Below are 21642 nucleotides of genomic sequence, written 5' to 3'. Positions count from 1 at the left end.
AGCTGTTTTATCTCCTTCCAAACCGTTATGTGGGTTCCAGAGATGGAACATGGGTTGCCAGGTGTGCACAGCAAATACTTTCACCTGCTGGGCCATGTTGCTGGCTCCCCATCGCTTTATACCCACTTTGCCCTCGAATGCCTTCCATCAGAATAGAGACTGGACCTGAAAATGGACTATGTGCTTGGAGCAGGGCCTCTCCACCAATGACGATGAGCTGGAAGCATCAGCAATAGTCTTCAGTGGATACCTTGGAAAGGGGTCTTCACTGGAGCTTAGAGGAAGGCTAGAGGCAGTCAATGGGCAGTGAGATCTCATTGTTGTCCTAGTCTTTACCAGACAGAAGAGAAACTTGGACTAAGACTGTTTCCTCACATGGAAGCTACACATGCCCCTTTCTCGTGTCTTGGGATGGCCCTTGAGTATCTACCGTGTCCTTTGTCAAGGCTGTCAATGAGCAGTTGCTGCGGCAAGGCCTGGTGCTGACATGGTTATGATGGGGACATGACTAAAGACTGGGATCTGGCTACGGTCTTGTTTGGGCCACAGATACACTGGACTGATTGAGTGAGCCTCTTCCTCCCTCCTGTATGATATGAAGGCGTGAGTCCTTAGATCTCTGGCAGCTGATTCAGGTCATGCTTGAGGCCATCCTAAAGCAGACTGGAACCCAAGAGACTGAGGAATGAGAATGAGTGGCCCCAGGTCTCTATCAGTGTTTCCCCCCAGTGTCTCCTCACCCCGTTGGTCTTCAGCAGCACTGCCACGCTTCCTCTGGTTTCTTAGTTCTCTGGTCTCACTTTGCAAATCTTTTTGGCAGGTTCTTTTTTTTTTTAATCAACCTGTTTCCAAACCTCAGTTTTAGTTCTTGACTTTACTTCCTCTCTAGTTATTCTTTCCTAATAATGTCACCCAGACAAGAGTGTCTCTGCGCCTTCTCCATGTGGCTGACCTCCCAGATTACAGCCCAGTGCTTTATCTTGAACTCAGTCATTGTCAGTCACCCACTTAACATTTCCTTTTGCACATCTGACAGGCATTAAACCCGAAGGTCTGAGGTGCCTTTCTTCATATTCTTGCCCCATTTGGCTCTGTTTTCCGTATGCCAGTAAAGGACAATCCCATTCTTACACTGACTTGGAGTATCGTCAAGTTTTCTCTCTCACGTCCCATATTTTATCTCTCAGCAAATGATGTCATCTTGAATTCTGAACTTACTGCCTCCATTATCGCCAAGAGAAGACGCCATCGTCCCCCAGGGAGTGCGCTCTCAGCCAGCCCCGCCCTGGTGGCCTCCGTCTCACTCCTCTACACATGGTGGCCACAGGGAAACATGCTAGATGGCATCACTATTCTTCTCAAAACCTCCAGTGGCTTCCTGGCTTCCTCCAGCTCAAATCCAGGTCCTCATGTCAACAAACGGCTCAACCTTCTCCCAGCTTCCCTTGGCATCCTCTCCACCACTTTCTGCCCCACTTCTGCCGGGATCCAACTGCATGAGCCTCTTTTCTGCTCTCACATGTAGCAGCCATGCTCCTGTTAACATCACCCTTTCCTCTCTCTGAACCATCTCTTCCCATATACCTGTGTGCTTCCTTTTTTACCTTCAAATCTTTATTTAGACACCACCTTCTCAGTGGTGTGCCGTGACCATCTAACGCCACAGCCTCTTGAGACTTACCATTCTGACCGTTTAATCTATCCTTCACCCATCAGAAAAGAACCCCTCCAAAGGCAGGGAGTTTTAACTGCTTTGCTCGAGGTTCTATGCCCAGTGCCAACAACAGTGTCTATAAGAGCAGACACCTAATTTACACCTGGATGACTGAACGGTAAGAATAACTGGAGTCTGTGTTTATACAGGATTAACTATTTATATATAGTTTATATAATTTTCTCTCATTTTGTAAATGAAAAAAAAATCTCCCAACTAAATGCTTTTTCTGTGTTATCTTCCCATCTCTAATTCTTCCACCTCACAGTGGCCTTGCAATTTTTGTCCTTAGGAAAGCTGACTGGCAGGTCCACTTAGGCTTGTTCAGCTATTGCACAATGATGTGTCACTGAGCTGTCCCCACAAAGCAGTGAACATTGCCTTCAAGTGCCTGGCACCAGTGGCCTATGGTATGTGCTGATAGGGATGCTGGCTGGGGCAGAGGCACAGTCACCAGAACTGTGATGAAGTAGTCACACATTGCTTTACTTTGTGAGCTGGGGTGGCAACTCAGTTGGCAAAGGGCTTGCTGCCCAAGCATGAGGACCTGAGTTCCATTCCTGGCATCCATGCAAAAACCCAGGCAGAGCCACAAGCACTTGTACTCCTAGTGGTGAGGAAGTAGAGATGGGCAGATCCCTATAGGTTTTAGCCAACCTAATCAACCAGCCCCAGGTCCCAGTGAAAGACCCTGTCTAAGAAAACAAGGCGAATGGGTCCTTAGGAATGAAACGAGAGATTAACCCCTGTCCTCCCTGTCCTTCACACCCATGTGAAGGTGTGTGCATACATCTACACACAGGGATACACGTCTTTTGTGCATGTGCGTGCACACACACATTCACAGTCTCCTGCTCTCTCTCTCTCTCTCTCTCTCTCTCTCTCTCTCTCTCTCTCTCTCTCTCTCTCTCACACACACACACACACACACACAATTTTATTTCTGAACTGAAAAGAACTAGCAAAAATCCCACAGTGTAATCTTTTAGACATTTCAGAAGCTAGAGCTACGCTAATTAAAGCCCAAGCATTTCTCCCCTTACATTTCTTTCAAAGAGCAAACCATGAAGTCCTAAAGAGAAGACGACAGTTTCCAAGCCACAGAACTGCCCTTTCTTCAAGTAAACTACATGTAAATAGCAAACTATCTATAAACACAGAATCCAGTTCATTTCTTCATCCACAAATGAACTAAAGGTCTACTCTTTGCGAGGTCTTCCTTGAATTCAATCATTAAATTACATCGACTCCACATTTACTGGGAATCCTATGATTGTTCCAGCTTTGTTCTGGAGTCCAACATTCCCCTTTATCACACGTAACTAGTGTACCTTCCATTTCTTGCTTCTTCGGATCTTTGTTCCCCTAACAGCCACCACCCCCGGAACAGTCCCTCCATCTTTCATTTATGTAGGATCTAGAATCTCACTTCAGTTTTCCTAGGACATGGCTGTGTGCACACACACATTCACAGTCTCCTGCTCGCACGCTCTCCCCCTCTCTCTCCCTCTCTCTCTCTCTCTCTCTCTCTCACACACACACACACACACACACACACACACAAGCACACACAAGCACATACACACACACAAGCCTAAGTTTGTGAGCTGGGGTGGCAACTCAGTTGGCAAAGGGCTTGCTGCCCAAGCATGAGGACCTGAGCATACTCTAGATGTTTCTCCAGTCATATCGAAGTAGTATGGGGGCAGGTGTTTCTCTGGAGTGTTGTGGGAACTCCTTCAGCCAATAGCCAACTCCTTCAGCCAATAGTCTTTTATACCAGCCCATTTTGGGTGTGGTTTCAGGTAAAATAAGTGCAGATCAAAAGCTCGCAGACCATCTTTTCTGCTGGATTTGGTTCCTAGTTTCCAGCGCATACAGAGGACTGTGGATTGCTACCCTTACCGTGAGTTTATCCCCAAATAAATAAACCTTTGTTATACTCCATTCTGGGCTACTGTGGAACTCTTTGATACGCCTACACTGAAGTCTAGCCTATCAAAGTTGAGCTTCAGGAAACCTTAGCAGTGACCACCTACTGGACAAGCCTGTTAGTGTAAGCTGCTCCAACAACAAGGTGTGCTCCATGCTGGGAACATTCTTTGGAATTCACTCCTATAAAGGGCAACATGGAGAAGCTCTTAATTTAACAGGAGGCAACATAACCATGTGTCATGTGTCTCTGTGTATGGTAACTGGCTGTGAAGCAAGCTGTGAGTGTTACCCATTTCTACATGACACATCCTAACAAAACATGTATCCTGAATAATCCTGAGCAAGGGCAGAGAGAGAGCCAAGACGTCTGTAAGCTCCTCTGTGCCTCACAGGCCAACAAACTTTGTACTATTCTTCGCAGTGCCACAAACTAATCAATTGCCATGGTTCTATCACCATTGTAACAGAGGCTGCCATGCATTTTTCCAGAAAAACCCTCAGTGGCATCGTTGCTCATTGTAATCATCTATCAAAGGCCCCATCTTCCAGCCTGCAAAACTACTTAGTGGAGCATGAAGGCTTCCTTGGGTTATTAAATTACGTCGTTACCAGTCCCTTGTTGTTTCTGTGTTTTAATTTTGTCTTTGTACCTTGAGCAGGGTTATTGGGAAGGGAGCAGTTGATAGGTTTATTACATCAGTCTTTGGAGTGAGAGAGCGAGAGTCTGCTTGCACCTCTGGCTGTCTTCTTCCTCCACTTGTTCTTCTCCTCTGAGTCCTCTCTGCTTAGAGCTAGATTCTGTCTTGCTACCTTACCTGCATGGCTTTGTGCTCAAGATGCCCAATGTTTAAGAAAATCTGTCTCTAAATCATGCTGCTTGAAAGGACAGAAACACAACTTTCAAGTACAAAATGTAAGAGAAATGCTGAGCACAGGAGGAGACACAGGGTATCAGATCCGCAAAGATTAAGGTCACAGGAAGCATGCACTGATAGGATAATATTTTTGTACACTGTATAAAGACGTGTGTCTATTTTATCTTATCTGCCTAAGACACCTTCTGATTGGCTTAACAAAGAGTTGAACGGCCAATAGCTAGGCAGGAAAATGATAGGTGGGACTTCTGTGCAGAGATATAAACGCTGGGAAGGAATCTGAGGCAGGAGATTGGCCAGCCAGGCACAGAGGAAGTTGGACATATGGTACTGAGGAGAGGTGATGAGCCACGTGGCAGAACATAGATTAATATAAAATGGTTAATTTAAGTTAAATTAAGTTTTAAGAACTAGTTGGGAACTAGCCTAAGCCAAGCTTTCATAATTAATAAAAAGTCTCTGTGTCATTATTCGGGAGCTGGTGGTTCAAAGAAAGATCCATTATGATGTATAGTAGTTAGAGCTAACCCAAAGGCTATAAGACTCACCATGCATCACAGTCTTTGGTTAACTCACCCCATGGCTCCTTAGTCAGTGGGTTTGGGAAGGAACCTGAGAGTTTGCATTTCTAAGTTCCAGCTGCCCCCATTGATGCAGGGATCCCACTTGGAAAAGGACTGGGCTAATCAGATTTAAGTCTGATTTTCCATGATTTGTTATCTTAAACATTTACAGTCACCTGTTGTTTCCATTTTTATCCTGCTCTAGCTTTTCCAGCAATCTGCCATGAGAAAACCCAGTGGAAGAGATTTGACTCTCTCGGTGTTTATACTCTAAACGGATCCTGTGGAATTCCTCAGTGTTCGCTCCAGCCTTCCCAGGAGCACTTCCTCTGCTCCTTGACTATAACTTATCGACTCAATGAGGATGCTCACTCTGTTTGTTCCTCTAGAGAAATCTGGGGGGAATCTGGGAGGCCTCTGCCAGTGCAGAGAGAATCCTGTCCAGGTCCACAACTTTCCAAGAAGCTGGCTAGCGGAAACTGTTCCCGAAAAACAGGGACAGGATGTCTGCCCCACCTACCTTAAGGGACAGAGCCCACAGGAGAGGCAAGATTTTTCCTCCTTAGGACAAGGCTTCTAAATGGAATGTGAGGTTTCTACATTAATGGCAGTTATTTCCCTTCTGACTAATTCCTATGAGTAGCAAATGACAGCAATCACGGAGAAGACTATTCCTCCAAGGACATCAGCTATGGGCTAGAAAGAAAGGTTGGTGTGAAACACCTTCTCCTGGCTCACTGCCCTTCCCAACTCCCAGACCCCACTCAAAGAGAAGATAGCTGCTCACTGTTTCGGGGCTTGTCTTCATCCATGCCTTCATCCTCGTTCTCGGGGTCAATGTCTTCTGCTTGGGTGATCCAATCCAGGTAGCCTTTGAGATCTTCTTCTAGCTGCTGCTTTTCTCGAAGCTTCTGGAAATCGCCCCGAGCTTTGGCTTTCTCCCTCTCTTTCGAAAACTCTCTGGCATGAGAGGGAGGGAAGTGGGTACGTAGGGCAGCACAGAGGGCCATCCGGGAGGAAAGATGGAGAGAAGGGGAGACAAGGCAGGTATTAATTCTCTGTGTGGCAAACCCTGTGCAAATCACCCCCTTTCTACAGACAGCTATCTCCAGCACCCACTTCTGTCTTCACTCCCACAAGAAGGGGAGCACTGAGAGCATGCTCTTGACACAGGCCAGGAAAATCTAAGGGGATGAGGGATGTTCATTCACTTTCTAGAATGTAATGGTTTTGCCCTTGAGTAACAGCTATTCTCTGAAGCCTGGAGACCCCTTCCAAATGGTCACACTAATGCTCACTACAACTAGGGAACACGTGTCACCCAGGTTTAGGTCAAACCTTTAAAAAATGACAACACATCTTCAAATGAAATAGATTATTAGGACCCAGTGATGACAGAGCCCGCTTACTTGTACTGGGTCTCAGAGCCAATAATGCGTTCTTTCCCCAACTCTGGCTTCAGCAAAGTCTCCTTGATAGTATAATAACAGCTAAGTTCGGAATATTTACACCATGAAAAGTAGCCAATGTAAGCAATTGATCAGGGCATTTTCCCACAGAAGGGTGGTAAAGATTTACCAGTACTCCATTGTCCAGGGGACCAGCGGGTTTTACTTCTTCAATCTCTGTTTTCATGGCTACTTTACTCTCCTGTTCTTAGCATGCCTGGAGGGAGTTCAACCCACATGGCTACCCATAAGGATTCCAAACACAAGAAAATACCCTGTGGCCTGCCATCTAGGTTAAAGCAATCTATCCAGGATAGAAAAATATATAAAACAAAGATGGTTTCAAAGTTAATGTTGCAGTTTAAAAGCAATAATCATGAGATGCTGTAATTTGCCTGGGACTTCCTGGAAGAACGAACAGTAGAGGCCATTCTCTCCTCAGTTGTCTCTGACATAGGCCTTCTTTTTTCTAAGTCTGAATTCACTTAGAGCAGAGGCAATGGCAAACATGCCAGCTCCACAGCAGGTGTGAGCCCCTTCTTTCTGCGGGTGGCAGGAGAGTTTGGTTTGTTTGGGTTTTTGACCTAGTGCACATGGGGTCCTTGGTGGCAGGGTGGGGAAAGGGGTGTGCATGTGACTTCTCTGGTGTCTTGACTCAGCCCTGGGCCATGGTTCCCACCTCTCTTCTCAGGAAGAGCCTGATTCAGGACAGCCGGCTAGGGAACCGAGCCTACAGAGCTTCATGTACAAGCTGGGTGCCACAGAGGAAAGGCTCCTTGGAGGTGACCATGTCACCAACAACTTCAGGGGACAAAAGGCTCAGTGAAGCCCGGTGTCCTGCCTAGTGTTTTCATTCTGTCCCTGGTATTTCAGAGCTCGGCTTTAGCATTCTCGCCATTGCGGTGACATGGAGTTGAGACGGGGAGAAGCCTTGGGAAGGTTTCATTGGAAGAATCGGGGGCTCTCAAGCTAACGAATCTTCTTCAACTACCTCCTTCACAAGGCTCTGCTTCGGATTGAATTTTCTTCTCAAATCTGATTGAGTCCAATTATAATCGGATTGAATTTGCTATCTCTTGGGCTTCCTGCCAACCAGTGGGCACTTTTATTTCCTTCCCAGAAAGTTGTATGCCAGGGGAAGAGGCGCTGGATTGACAGATCACAGTGAAGGTAGGATCTGGCTTGACTTGGCTCACCTGCTTTTGCTTTTGGGGTGGCCATGGAAAGATGCCAGCCCCTTCTCGCCTTACATATGGTAAATCCTCCTCTGCCTTAACCTCGCTCTCTAGAGACAACAGTTTCAGAGTGCCTACCCCCTCTGCATGTAAAGAAACAATAAACTAAAAACCTGGCACCTAGAGGATCCTCTCCTGAAACCTTTCTGCTGTGCCCATGTGCTTTTCTTTGCCCATTTGTCCTAAAGTGGGTTTGAGTAAAATCGCTAAGGGAGTCCTTTAGTTCTGGATGATTTCAGAGTGTTCCATCTCTGGTTTTAAGATGCCCATTATCCCTCTTAAAGCCTTGGAAGAACAGGCCCCACATTCAGCTGGAGTTAGGAACTGGTCCTGGTCCTATTTCATAGCATCTGCCCTCGGAGTGGAAGTTCACTGTCTCCACCTCTGGAGCTAGGGTAAACCTAAATAAACAGCCATAGGGACCAAAGGGGACCAGGGTGGCTGCATGTTTCCACAAGACTTGCCTGCTTTGCTCCTGTAAAAGAAGGGCATACTGGTGGAAGGAAAGAGATGTGGCCCGAGCAGCAAGGCATCATGGGGCTTTGAGAGTACCATGGGCAGGCACTATCAAAATCCGGGCAGTCAGATTGTGGCTGCATGGAACTCCAGGCTGCACGTGGTGGTGATGCACTGCTGACAGCCCTTGTCTCTTTCCTCTCCTGGATGCTGGCCATGTGACAGTGATACACTGGGTGGCAGCCTCTGGGTCTTTTTTCCTCTCCTGGATGCTGGCCATATGCCTGCTCTGGAGTCTGAGCTGATGAAAACATGAAACCCCAGCCTGACAGGCTGTGCCCAGCCTAGGGGCCAGAGCCAGCAAGACCATCAGTTGCTACTGTGGGATTTGTCACAAGGCAGGAATGCATCTGTCACCAGCAATGGCCAAGACAAAACATGGGAGGAGGGGTGGTCAGTGCTCAGTCCGGTAAAACAAGCAACAGAGTGGGGTTGGGGCTAATGACATGGGACACGAGGCCCTTTGAAAATCAATACTGAACAGATAACAGTAACTCGCCTATTTCTGGGTTTGCTAAGATTTGTTCACAACTCCCTAATCAATGCTCATGTCATGTGCAGCCATGTGTAGGCAGATGTGTATGTAATAGCAAAAAAGTCACATGCTTCCTGTTGAGGTCAGACAAGGTAAGGTGCGCTTCCTAATTCCGTTGCCATAACGTGAGCCAATTTCTTTAGGGTCAGTCTATTTAGTCATATCTTCTCTGTTTGTGTATTTTTGTGCTATTTATCAGAGATGTTGATGTTGAAAAGGCGCCAAGCACAGCTTTGATGAGCAAGAGGGCTGTGACATGTCTCACAGAGAAAATGTGTGTTAGATGAGCCCATTCAGGCTCGAGGTCCAGTGCCAATGGCTGTGAGTCTAATGTTAATGAATAGGTTATTGAGTCGTGGACAGAAACACATGTAGGGCTATGTTTTAACGGGTGGCCAAATGTAGCCAGATACTCAGTAGCAGGAATCTAGCTCTGTACTTTGCATTGGCGATCCAGTATTCACCAGTACACTGTCCACCAAGAGCTGAGGGAGCATAACCACTGAACAGCGAGAACCTGTTCTGTGTGGTCACCTCTCTTGCTCCTGTCACAGCGCTGCTGGCCTCCTTCTTGCTTTGGGCCTTCTGTCTTGACAGTGGCATCATACTCCAGGAATACTCGCAGGCTGTAACTCTCCCACCCATCAGGGACTCTGCTTTTTCAAGCAGGAGACATGCTTGTCTCCTGATGTGGATGCGGGGCAATTACCCAGGGAAGAGATCCTTGGTACAGACACATCCGAAGGCCCAGATTTCAGAGTCCAGGCTTCCACTCCCCTCAGCAGCTTCAAGTGCAATTTCAAAAGCTGACCGTCACTCACTGTTGTTTGGGTTCTAATAGGCTGGAGACTGCAATGTCTGGAAGAGAAAGCATTTCTAATCCAGTCATTACCTGTCCTGACGCCAGTCCTGTGTCTTGCATATAGCAGATATGAGGGTCACTACATAACCCAGGAGATTTTTGGAATGAGTCCAAAAGATGTATGTTCTCTTCACACTATGTGGCCTCATTAGAAAGAAGCCTTTCTGGATATGTGAGGGTTGCAGATAAAGGATGCAGAGTCCTCAGGTAACCAAACTCTTGGGATTTCTACCTTTATAATAAAAAATATTTGGAATGCCTTTCTTACCCTGAGCGGAACACACAGGGCACACGTTAGCCTTTCCTTGCTGGCTAAAGGGCACAGGTTACGAGGTGAATTACTTTGCTGGGCTGTGAGAGAGGATTTCTAATTGACAGATGAGGGTTCACACCCCAACCCTTCCGTCACAATGGCTCTCAGAGCCCATCAAGTTCCACAGAGCTTCCGATCTGGGCCAGCCGGGTAGCATTTTCCAGCGTGGGCCTTTTCTGTCCCCTGGCTGTGTGCAGAAGCCTGTAGACCGTTTCTGCTATGATCTCCTTCACCTGTTTACCTTTGTAGGCCTGGCCTTTACCACCCTTCCCTCTCCTGTGGCCGGGGAGGGCAGGAGTAACATGGAGGCTAAAGGAAGAGACTATGGACTGACAACGTTCTGGACTAACCCTCCATCCTCAAATTTTTCCCATTAGGAGAAATGTGGCTTCCTCATCTAAACCTCATTCATTTCTTTTGTGAAATGGAAACATGAAGAGCATCCAGGTCAAGGAGTTGTCATGGTTACTCAGTAACTTAATATATGAGATGTTCAGAGCACAGACCTTGGCACAGTGTCGGGGAGACTGTTCTTGCTGTCTTTGGGATGGTGCAGTTCATGGGCTCTAAGACTTTTTGAATATTCTGGAAGGTTGATTTAATTAAAGTCTAACTGTTGAATGAGTGGGTGTTCCTCTGCATATTTTTGGTTAATTATTACACTGCTGTCTGGATTAATCAAGATGCCAACTTCAAACCATCGTCAGTGTGGTCAACCAACAGGAAGTCGTTTCTAGGTTTATCACTGTACAGGTTAGAGGCAACACATTTGGAGAAACTGGCTCTTGACAAAAATCCAGAAGGGGTAGCCGATTTCTGTCTTCAAAGGGGATAATGAGTTTGATTTTTTTCCAATGTCTGTGAGATGATAGCTTACAGACACCTGCCTGACTGGGCAAAGGGTCCATGAATGTTTCTGGAGCTGCCAGAAGCATGCTGGAACTTTGAGAATGGCCTGGTACCAGAAGGTTCCAGAACAGACCAATTGAACTCTGGATCACAGACACAAAGGTTAAAGAGCCTCTGTATTCCTGTCCCATGTCAATCAAATGTTCTGAAAACAAGTAAGCATCAGAATTGTGGGTCCTGCACATCTTTCCCATTTGACCTAAATGAGACCAAGGTGTGATTTCAAATGCTGCCTTCAGCAGCAGCAGCAGCAGCAGCAGAAGCAGCAGCTCCTTTGACACCAGCAGGTTGGTCATTGGGCAATGGCTGTGAGCTGAAGAAGGGGCCTTTGGAGTCCTCATTCTCCATAATGGACTCCTGGAGGAGTTTTACATGCTAAGATTTGGTTCCTAACATCTAAGGGAGGAAAATGATTTTTTTTTTTTTTTGGCTTAGAGCTCTGAACTATGCTAAAACTAGGCTCATTCAATGCAGGCAGTCATAAGAAAACAGGGGCCAAACGAAGACTCCAGGCCCAGGTCTGCTGACTGCCAGGAAAGTGGCATCTCTTGGCTCGTGTTACTCATCTTAAAAGAGAAGTCAAAGCAACCACTGCAGTTTCAGGACCGCCACTCACCGCAAACTAGTCCTGGTGCTAAGTATTCTACACGGCCATCCCTGTTCATTCTCCAGTGACGACCACCTAAGAGTTGATGTTATCTTCATTTTTTTGACATTGGAAACGAAGGTTTAAAAAGACGAAGTTGCCAGATATTATACATCCAGCAAATACAGAGCTACGCTAGCCAAGTTTCTGTCTTCAAAGGGGATAATGAGTTTGATTTTTTTTTCCAACGCTGTCTGTGAGATTCACGTATAAACAACAGGCCATTTTCTTGTGTTGGAAGAGAAAAACGAGCCCCCTGCCCCCTCCAGGCAGCTAACTAGGAGCTTGTATACCGCTCCATCTTCCTCTCATCTTGCTCTCCTACGTGGTCTCACCTCGGCAAAAGGCAAGATGCCATCCAGGGCCATGGGAGGGTAAGGAAGGAAAAGGTCCCTCACTCCATTCTAGAATGAACCCCATGCCCTGGCCATGGTGGGAGGCAGAGCACTGCCCAGTCTGCAAAGACAGGAAGTCCCTAGGTGCTTGAGAAGACAATGAAAGCAGCTGGCCTGTCCAAGCAGAGCAGAAACAGATCACCCGCTGCCTCCCCCATTACAAAGGCAGTAGGAAGGTCCCCTATTAGAGGGCCAGAGGGCCACCAGGAGCATTTAGGTGTCAGGTCTTGGCATGGCTGGCATGAGCTAGCGGAAAACAGGTGGCTGGGGAAACACCCCAGGTCTCCATGATGAGAAGGTGGCCATTCTTGGGGTCACTTGAAACCCCAGCCATGAGCCATTTTTTTTTCCACTTCTAATTGTATCTTAGCAAGGGCTGAAAACAGGTAGGTTTATAACTGTGACCATCTAGCTAAATTAATAATTTAAGGAAAAATGAATTATGCCTCATCTATTATCTCATAATAACCTGTGGCTTTACACAGTTCTATGTCCTTTGTATTCAGAAAGGGAAACTCCAGTGATGGGCTGCTTGGCCTTGAAATGAGAATTAGTATTTGTTTGCATATATATGTAATCACACACACACACACACACACACACACACACACACACACACACACATACACACACACACACACACACACACACACAGTCACAGAGTTTTGGCTGGTCTTGTTTTTGACAATGCTGGGCCAAAACCCAAACTTCCTTCTCTGGCTGTTCACTCAATAAAAGTGATTTCAAGTCTGTATTGTTTGCCTGTGGATAATGACTGGCTCAGGATATCAGGCCCGTGTTTATTTTCAAGGGCACTGTGAGTGGTGTGTGTGTTTGAGAACCTTCTTACGGATTCCTGCTGTTTTGTCCTCCTCTCTCAAGGGTCTGTGCTTCTCCTCAGGCTGAGTGAGCAGGGCACAAGGGAAGCAGATGACTGCCTGAGCAGCTACTGGGGCTGGGAAGGTTGGTGTGTATGTTGGGATTGGGGTGGGACTGGGTGTCTCTTTGCCAGGACCCACCACCCATACCAATGGGTTAACTCCTATGCATCTGACCCTCTTCACAGTCAGGCCAGAGACCTTCACTTCAAGGCTCCTGAGTGACCCTTTCTCCCAGGTTCATCAGAGCCAGAAACAGAATAGTGCCAGGAATAGCAGAAAGAATGAATAAAAATGAATGGAAAAATCAAGACCATTTCCTTGGTCCTGCTTACCCGCTAAGAACACCGAGAACCAAGTTAAGTACAAAAAATGACCCTATGATGATTAGTGTAACAAAATAGATCCAGGGCCAGTCCCTTCCTACGGCATCATTGACCTGGAAGAATGGAATGATAGTTAGTCAGGAACACACAGCAACCGAGCACGGCCAAGCGCCAGCCACCGGCTCCCCAGCGCTGATCTGAGCAGCGTGGGACCCGGGATCCTCAATGTGCAACTCAGAGGCCAAACCGCCTGTGCAGCCAATGGTCAGAATCTGTGCTTGCATGGAGAATTTTTTTTTCCTGTTTTCCTGGGCCTGTTAGGGTCCTGTCTCTGAGGATTCTGCATTGAATGCAGTGGAACCTGGGACCTTGCTCGGCTGCCTTGTATGTAGGACACAGAAATGGTCAGCTTACCCGCTCAAAACACCGAGAACCAGATTTAGAACGAAAAAGGATCCAAAGATGACCAGACTGACAAAATACACCCAGGGCAACTCATAGCCCATAGCGTCTTGCATCTGGAAAGACGAAGGAGAGTTAGGAGAGAGCAAGCAAAGGACAGGGCGAGACAGACAGCAGGGAGTGTGAGCGCATCCACAGGAGGCAGAGGGCCGACCCTGGCTCTCGGTAAGAGGGTCAGGATCTGCCACTATATTTGGTTTCGTCCCTACTCAAATTCTTTCCCTACACCCTTGACCGTGCAGGGTCTTGGTGGGGGGCATCTTGCCTGAGCTATAAGAACCTGTGCAGGGGTTTCAGGGGCAAAGGGGAGGGGATCTTGCCTGACTTTTCCTGCTGTTTTTCTTTTGGAAGAGAAATAGTTTCCCAGTGCTTTTTTCTTCCTGCGTGTCTAGGGAGGTGGGTCACCTCACAAAACATTTTTTCCCCGTTCTAGAATGGGCTTAGCTTATTTGGGCTTCTGTGGCCACTAAATCTTAAGATGTACCCTGAAGAGGGCTGTGAACAGGGCCAGCTTTACGGCTGGAGACTGAAGCTCCCATCACACAAGAAAGTGATCGTCCTTCCTTGGTGTTTCACAAGCTGTACCCTCCCCGGCTGTGTCGGAGAAGGGGCCTTGCCCCTGACACCACAGCCCAGATGGAAGAGGTACCCAGGCTGCAACTGATGGGCTGATGGAGTCATTTCGTGGCAAGCCACAAATGCCTTCAGGAATTGGAGGCAATGGGAGACAGAACTGGCTCCTTTGGACTGTGGGGGGTTCGCTGTGAGAAACTTCTTCAGACCTCCCTGTTCACTGACTTCCACCCTCTCCCTCCAGCTCCTTGACGTGGTTGTCAGATGCCCCCTAAACTTCTGGCAGAAGGGAGCGTGAAGACAAGTCATAGTGTGTCTGTCAAAGAGGACATATATTCGGCCTCAGATCCTCAAATCTATTTCTTCTGATGTTTTCCAAGCATAAAACACACTTCACTTCCGGTTTACTGAAAATGAGCCCCAAGGTTGTCTTTTGTGAACCCGGCTTATTAAACTCTAGACTCTAAGGTACCAGATTCCCAACCGACTACCATCAGCAGCTTTTGAAGAGTGGCCTCCAGTACCAGCACCATTAGGAGCTCATTCAGAAGTGCTCGCACCCTATCTCCCTGGCACTCTGGAGGCGGCAGCCCGCTCTTCCAAGCACTGCAGGTTAACTGGATGTGGGCTACACGACGGAGCTTGTGGGCCCCTCACCGATACCATGCTACCAATTGCATATGGAAGGGCATAATTGTGTATCTCCACTACACTGGGCCCTACAACACTGCATAACTGTATCTCCATTATACTGGGCCCTACAATGACATTAGATTCCTGGGTCTTGTCGCGTGGCCTAGGAGCTCAGTACAGTTAGTACATCTGCACTACGATTGCAGGCATGGTCATCCCAAGTGATCTTCCTAAGGAATAGGAAAATCTGATAACTACTGCCTCAATCTGATTTCTACCGTGGTGCCTCAATTGAGTTATAGATGCGCTGTTCTTGGTGTGATAGGACTAAAGATGGAGAGGCACTCAGACCTGCCTGCTCTAAGCTGCTTGCTGGTTAATGGTGAGAGATATTGTATAAAAAAATGTGCCTGTGGCTCTCTGGCTTGAGCTGAGTCAGTGAGGAAGCGTTCCCACACATGTCCATGTTGCAGTGAAATTCAATTTAACAATTTGTTGAGCATCCCCGTTCCCACATGCCTCACTCTAGTTTTTCCACAGCATTTGTCACTTTACGGCTACGTGGGCTCCTTACGTGTCACACTGGGTATTCGTCGTCTAGCTATCGTGTAGGTTTCATGAGCACAGGTGGCTTTGACTTGTTTAGGTCACGGGAGAATCCCAAGTGTCAGGAGCAGGGCTTTGTGTTTGATAGGTACTTAGGGAATGTTTGAGTGGGATTCATGAACATAAGACCTGCTAGGCTTTGTACTGTAAACACGAAGTCCTGGATTGCTGCGGGCATAGGAATAAAATAAGCACAGGGTGGGAGATGCAATTGTAGGGGGAAATAAGAAGTGGAAGGCAGGAAGTAGAGAAGACAGCTGGATGGGGCCAGGTCAGGCAGGGCTGCGTGGTCTTTGCATGGTGGCATCACTGACAGCAGAAGGAGCGGTGTAGCAGGAAGGACATCCAGGGTCCAAATGACCCTGTGATAACAATAGGTACCCCACTCCCCGGCCTCGGGACTTGGTCATTGTCAGAACGATGAACACTGCTGTTAAAGCCTTCCTGGCTGTGGAATAGTTGCAAAGCAGAGTGAGGTATCCAGGAAAGGGGCAGTGTCTAGCAGAGGTGGGCAGTCATCTTTAGATGGATGTTGTTCGCAGGGCCCTTCCTTGACCAGTAGTAATCTGCTGAGCTAGGAGTGCAAAGGAAGCCAGAACAGGGGCACTAGAAGTGTGTCTTCATGCTGGGAAGAGGAAAGCAAAGCAGTCAACACAAGCAGGAGAGACGAAAGAGTACCAGGGAGAGAAGGGCAAGCAAGGGAGCCGTGTAACCCAGCCACGAGGCTTCGCCATGCCAGGGCCTGCACACGCCACTGTAACATGGGGCCTGCGCAGGAGTCTGTTGCCTGTTCACACAGCATCCACGTGCATTCACCAAGTGCTTGCTGTGGGATATGAAGGAGGAGGGTGCACTGGACTCGAGGTTGTAGTAAAGGAACTGTGTGGAGAGCAACCCCAGCTGGGGTGCTACGTACGCGCCAAGAGAGGGGTTCTAGGGTAACCTGGGTCTGGGGCAATGAGCATTTTTTGTGGTTTTCCCCTGCCATTACTTTGCGTTAACACAGGCCAGAAGCGGCTGTCCCTTTGCCTCTAAGTGCTTCTGCCATGTTTAGTGAGAGTGGGGCGAGCAGGGAAAGCTGCTGAGAATGAGAGATCCTCACTGGAAAACAGGCAAGCAGACACAACGCTCCAGGCACCGTCCTGCAGTGCGCCACCCCCACCCCCACCGGAGCCCATACCCAGCTTCAGTGTTGCCAACCTGCTCTAAGGAAGCTGGAGGAGGCCACTAGCCCGACTTCTGGATTTCTTCCCCCAAAACAGCCCTCCAGTCCCTTTTTGCCTTAAAGGTTCCCTTGGGTTCTTGATTAGCCTGGGGGTCACACATGACAAGGTAGCTTAGCTTCATCAGGGACTGCAATGGAAAGCACCCCTTGGCTACCCTCTTTATCCCAAGCCACATATTTCAGGCTGACTGGGTGGAGAGCACACACTGGTGGCCAATTCCTAAGTGGGGTAATGCTGGAGTGGCAGCTCATTGTCTCCAATCTGGGAGCAGATCTACTCACACTGAAAAGGAACCCAGCTTGCTGTCACCATTATCTGGAGAGGCATACAGTGCAGGTCTTGGGGCTGTTACAGCGGGAGCTCTGTAGCTTTCCTAAAGAAGGTAAGACAGCCTGGCTCCTCTAGCCCAAAGTTGGGCAGTTTTCAGGACCCCCCCAGATCTGAGACAGAGCTTTCTTATTTGAGCCAGACCCAACAAAGGGGATGCTACCAGGAAAATACCAAAGACTTTTCTGACCCTAGCATCTAACTGGGTGACAGGACCCCTGCCTTCTACCTTCAAACCTACCACTTCCTTAGGGGTAAAAAAAGGATAGGCAATACCTCCACCATAAACTTCCCAAGGCCTCTCTGATCCAAGTTGATTTCCACATCATATGTTCCTCCTCCCCAGGACAAGCACTATGGATCTAGACACTAGATGGTTTCCACAAGTACCAAGAGAGGCCATTTTCAGTCCAAGAGGAGGTGCCAGTCATAAAAGCCACAGTGTTTTCCACTCCATGTCTCTGGTGTCCATGCATGTCTTCAGGGCGATAGCTCAGTGTGTGGCTGCACATGATGACCTGTCCTGCCTGGAACATGCGTATCCATTGCACAGGTCACAGAGTAAGGAGCAAGCTGAATACTGCCCCAGCCCTGCGCACTGACTCATTCTTTGAGGAAAACTCCCAAGGCAGCCAAAACAGTTACTAGCCTCATCCAGGTAGGAAAACGCAACAGATCCCAACACCAGGCAAGATAGCAAACCATCTGCATGTGTTCAAACAACCTTTGAAAGCAATGGGCTGGTGTTGTGACCTTGTGGGGAGTGGATGGACAGAGACGAGTGATATTCTAGTCTGAGCACCATGCTGGGAACCGCTGACTTACAGATGGAAGGGTTGCTAGCAGGTGTATCCTTGGTAATGCCTAAAACTACATCCCACAACCACCAGACACTATGAGCAAGGACACTCTGGGTGCCACAGTGGTTTCCTGGGCTTGCTAAGACACCAAAACACACCTTAGTCCAGTATCCAAAGCTACTAATGAACGTTTTTCCAAAGAATGGGCATCTGCCTCTCTGGTTCCTTGTCCAGCTTCAGGACCCAAATTCCCATGTCCCTCAGGGTGGTCTACCTCCTGCACAGCCCTGCCGTTTTATCAGGGAGTCTTCCTTCTTTCTGAATCCTGCATGCCTCATATTTTGAACTCCTCGAAGGCAGGTCTTACTCTTCCCTGTCCCTGCTTCTGGGAAAATAAGGAATGCTCAATAAATATGCGTTAAATTGAATTATTGAACTGTAAGAATTCGTCTAACACTGGTGAACTGAGTGAGATGGACGGATGGATGGATGGATGGATGGATGGATGGATGGATGGATAAGTGAGCAAGTCGACAGGGGCTTTGAGAGATGCTAACTCTCTTCAGTACTGTGTTTATAATCCCCACCATACTGCTTGGGTAGCTGATTCTCTCAGTTAAGCAGCTATTTGGTTCAAAGGTTTAAAAAAAATCCCACATTTGAAAAAAAGACAAGAAAACCAATGGAAATGGTGCTTGACTCTAGACTCTTCCTTCTTTCGGTGCTTTTTTATTTTTAAACTTGGGCATTCTGGGAGTACATGGGGACACTTTGGTTTAAAGAGCTATTTCCTAAGAAAACTATACGGGAGCTTGAGTTTTGATTTAGTGTCTTTCCCCTAGAAATGTCTCTTCAGCTGATTGGGTGTTTAAAATGAACCCAGCTCTGGGGATTCCATTCATCGCTACACACGGGAGTCTTCACTGATCCTCTCTGGGTTCTCTAGACTTGTACTTTACACTTGAAGGGAAATGTGTCCTGAGCAGAAGACCCACACCCCACATTCCCTGGGAACTAGCTCCAGTCTGATCCGAATCCAGCGGTATCCTAGGAGCACTAGGGAGATTCAGCTGGTTCTATTTCTAGGGCTTCATACTCAAAGGTGCATCATCACGGCCTGGACAACTTCCTCTTCGGACAGTAACGGAGACTAGTGGGGGGCAGCTCTGAGGATTTTTATATTTAGAAAGCCCTACGTTTGCTGCTAAAACATGCTGAGATTTGAGTCTCTGGGTTAGTGATACAAACCTAGAGCTGAGGAGGAGGACTGCCTAAGGGGAAGAAAGGAGGAGAGAGAGAATAGAACATGAAACGGCCACAGAAAGGTCAAACTCATTAGAGGAATTGTCTGAGAGCAGGAGCGCTGAGCGAGGAGGGACCACAGTCTCAACGTATGTGTGCATGCTCACGGGCATGCACAACTTTCATGTGCACACGCGTGCACAGTCATAACCTGACTGTTTTGGAAAGGTGCCGGGAATGTCAGAATGAGAGGCATCCCCAGACCTTGGTGCTCTCTCACCTCTGACAGGTTTCCTGCCCTTGGCCTGAGCTCCATCATAGCCCCGGGGGAAGAGGGGACAACACAGCTGCTGGAAATTGGCACTTACTGCTGTGTGCATCTTCAGGCCCTACTCTGGCTGTCACTATGACAGCATCTTAGGGTCACATCTGGCTGGTAGGATATCAGTGACTTGCAGAACAGCACACCAGGGCCATCAGCAAAGTAGACTATATTTATGCCCCCTGCCTGCACCTGCCCTCAAGCTGATGCACCAGCCAGCTTTCCAACAGTGGCTGGAGGCATGGGCTATGACTCCCAAGATAAGATGCTGGAGTCCAGGACCATACAGTTATAGGGTCTGTGGCCCATGGGTGGAAATCTGCAAAGAGACCTTTCTGTCCATGACTCATCCAGACAGGAAATAAAAGGTCCTTTGTGAAAAACAGAGAAGAGATTAGGGCCACTTGGGAAGCTGACCTGCTCTACGAAGTGAACGAATTTGCCTAACTATAAAGAGCCCAAGCTCCATTTCACTGTCTTTCAAGTTATAAAAAAAAATCAGGTTCTTATTGAGACCAAGGCTGAAAATGTCTGCCAGTGTTTCATTTTAGTTTGAGGTAGATGCAGAGGACAACCAGTGTTGTCTGCCGAACGTCAGAACAGCCCCGCCCCAGCACAGGTTTCTGCGGTACTGAGCTCAGAATCTCCATATTCTATAGACTGAGCTTCTTTGGCTGAACTGGATCTTATTCATTATCAAATCCTCAGTGCCTAGAGCAGCCTGGCTCACAAGGACACTCGTTTGGTGGGAACACGGTGCAGGCAAGCTGTAAGTAGTCACTTCAAGAGAGGTCCACACTTCACAGCAACACGGGGCTCTGGCATGCTAACAGTGATGTCGAGGCTGGGAAGAGGAGGGCTTGGGGTTGACAGGAGAGGGTGCACGCAGAAACAGCTGAAGCTACAGCTCCGCGCAGCTACAAGACTGCCTCGGATTCTGGGAGAAGTCAGCACTTCCCTTGGCCTTGCTTGTCTTCCTGGCAAGCGAACACGGGCCGTTCTGTGGCTTCCCTCTCCCTGCTCTAGTTTGCAGACAGGAGGAGGCAGCCGCTTAGATGTTTTCACCAGGGCTACATGGATTTGACTATCTGAGAAACTTGAGAAGGATGTTATTTTCAAGACTGGCAACACACTGTATTCACCCAAATTCCGAAAAGCAACACTGGATTCTGGCAAATCATCTCTCACGCTGAAGTGGAAAGCACCACAAAGATGATATTTTCTGTATTATTTTTTTAAACAAACAATGGACTCCATTCTGCCAGAAGGAAGACAGCTCAAATCTGGCATGTGTATTTATGGGCTCTCCACGGACTCAAAGGGGGCAAAGCAGGCACGGCTAGCTAGGCCGTATGAGGGGCATTTTTAAAGTTGAAGGAAAAATACTCAGGATGGGTTGGCACTCAGAGCGTGTGCTTCTAAATGTGCACTGTACACTGAGCAGCTTCTGGCTGACAGTGAGAAGGACTTTGATGGAGTGGTTTAATATGTTAAAACTAACATGAGAGTCAAAACAAGCAGCACACCACAAGGCAATACAAATCAATAAAATATCAGCTTTCTTTATGGTGCTTCCTTTTAGATCAGACCTGACTTCTCTGAGAAGTCTGCCTGCAGCTCCCTTTTAGGTAAGAGACAAGTAGAGTTAAAATCAAAAGGGATTCTAGAGCAGGAAGAGGAGCTGGCTAGAGTCTTTAGCCGGGTGTAGCCCAGTTCATCGGCATAACATCAGCCGCACACTCGCGGCCCAGATCACTGGCAGCTAGAAATGCCCCTCGCTAAGGCTGGTAGTGGGGCAACCCTTACAAAAGTGGAGATGCTATGCTTTGTTTCTCAGGAAAGCACTGGAACAAATCAAAGACCTTCATCAATCACCCCTCAGCTTGTGAGTGCATGTGTGGGGTCACGCATGCACCCGTAAGCTGAGGGTGGGAAGATGAGATGTCCAGACAGGCCTCCCCTTCCACATACCCACCCTCTACGTGCCCCATCCACGTACCCAGTACAGCACATCCGTCCAGCCCTCCATGGTGATGCACTGGAACACCGTCAGCATGGCAAAGGCGAAGTTGTCGAAGTTGGTGATGCCATGCTTGGGCCCGTCCCACCCGGGCCTGCACACGGTCCCGTTCTGACACTGCCGCCCATGGCCTGTCTCCAAAGCACAAGGGGAAGGGTCCTCTTCCGCTGGAACATCTCCACAGCCAAGGAAATATGAGATGGAAGGAGAAGGGAGGGAGGGGCAATGACGGGCAGAGAATGAAGAAGAGAAGTTAGAAAGATAACAGGATAAGGCTTATG

The 21642-nt window shown here is 48.0% G+C and overlaps 1 protein-coding gene across 17 annotated transcripts in view; it reads right to left on the bottom strand.

The window, feature by feature from the left end:
- The window catches only part of Cacna1c (calcium voltage-gated channel subunit alpha1 C), a 548575-nt gene that overhangs the window by 143662 nt on the left and 383271 nt on the right, over positions 1-21642 (bottom strand). For 12 of the 17 annotated variants that reach the window (XM_038318981.1, XM_038318982.1, XM_038318979.1 and 9 more), the window contains 3 exons: positions 21341-21537; positions 13160-13263; positions 5875-6047 (listed from right to left, as the gene is read on the bottom strand). In XM_038318981.1, the coding sequence (XP_038174909.1) occupies positions 5875-6047; positions 13160-13263; positions 21341-21537 (474 nt within the window). Of the gene's footprint in view, positions 1-5874; positions 6048-13159; positions 13264-13564; positions 13669-21340; positions 21538-21642 lie in introns of all 17 variants that reach the window. The other 5 variants (XM_038318989.1, XM_038318993.1, XM_038318994.1 and 2 more) reach the window with 2 other exon arrangements.

Source organism: Arvicola amphibius, chromosome 2 (genome assembly GCF_903992535.2).
Source record: "Arvicola amphibius chromosome 2, mArvAmp1.2, whole genome shotgun sequence".
Lineage (NCBI taxonomy): Eukaryota > Metazoa > Chordata > Mammalia > Rodentia > Cricetidae > Arvicola > Arvicola amphibius.
Note: the sequence above shows the minus strand (reverse complement) of the source record. Positions and strands in the feature narration are given on the sequence as shown.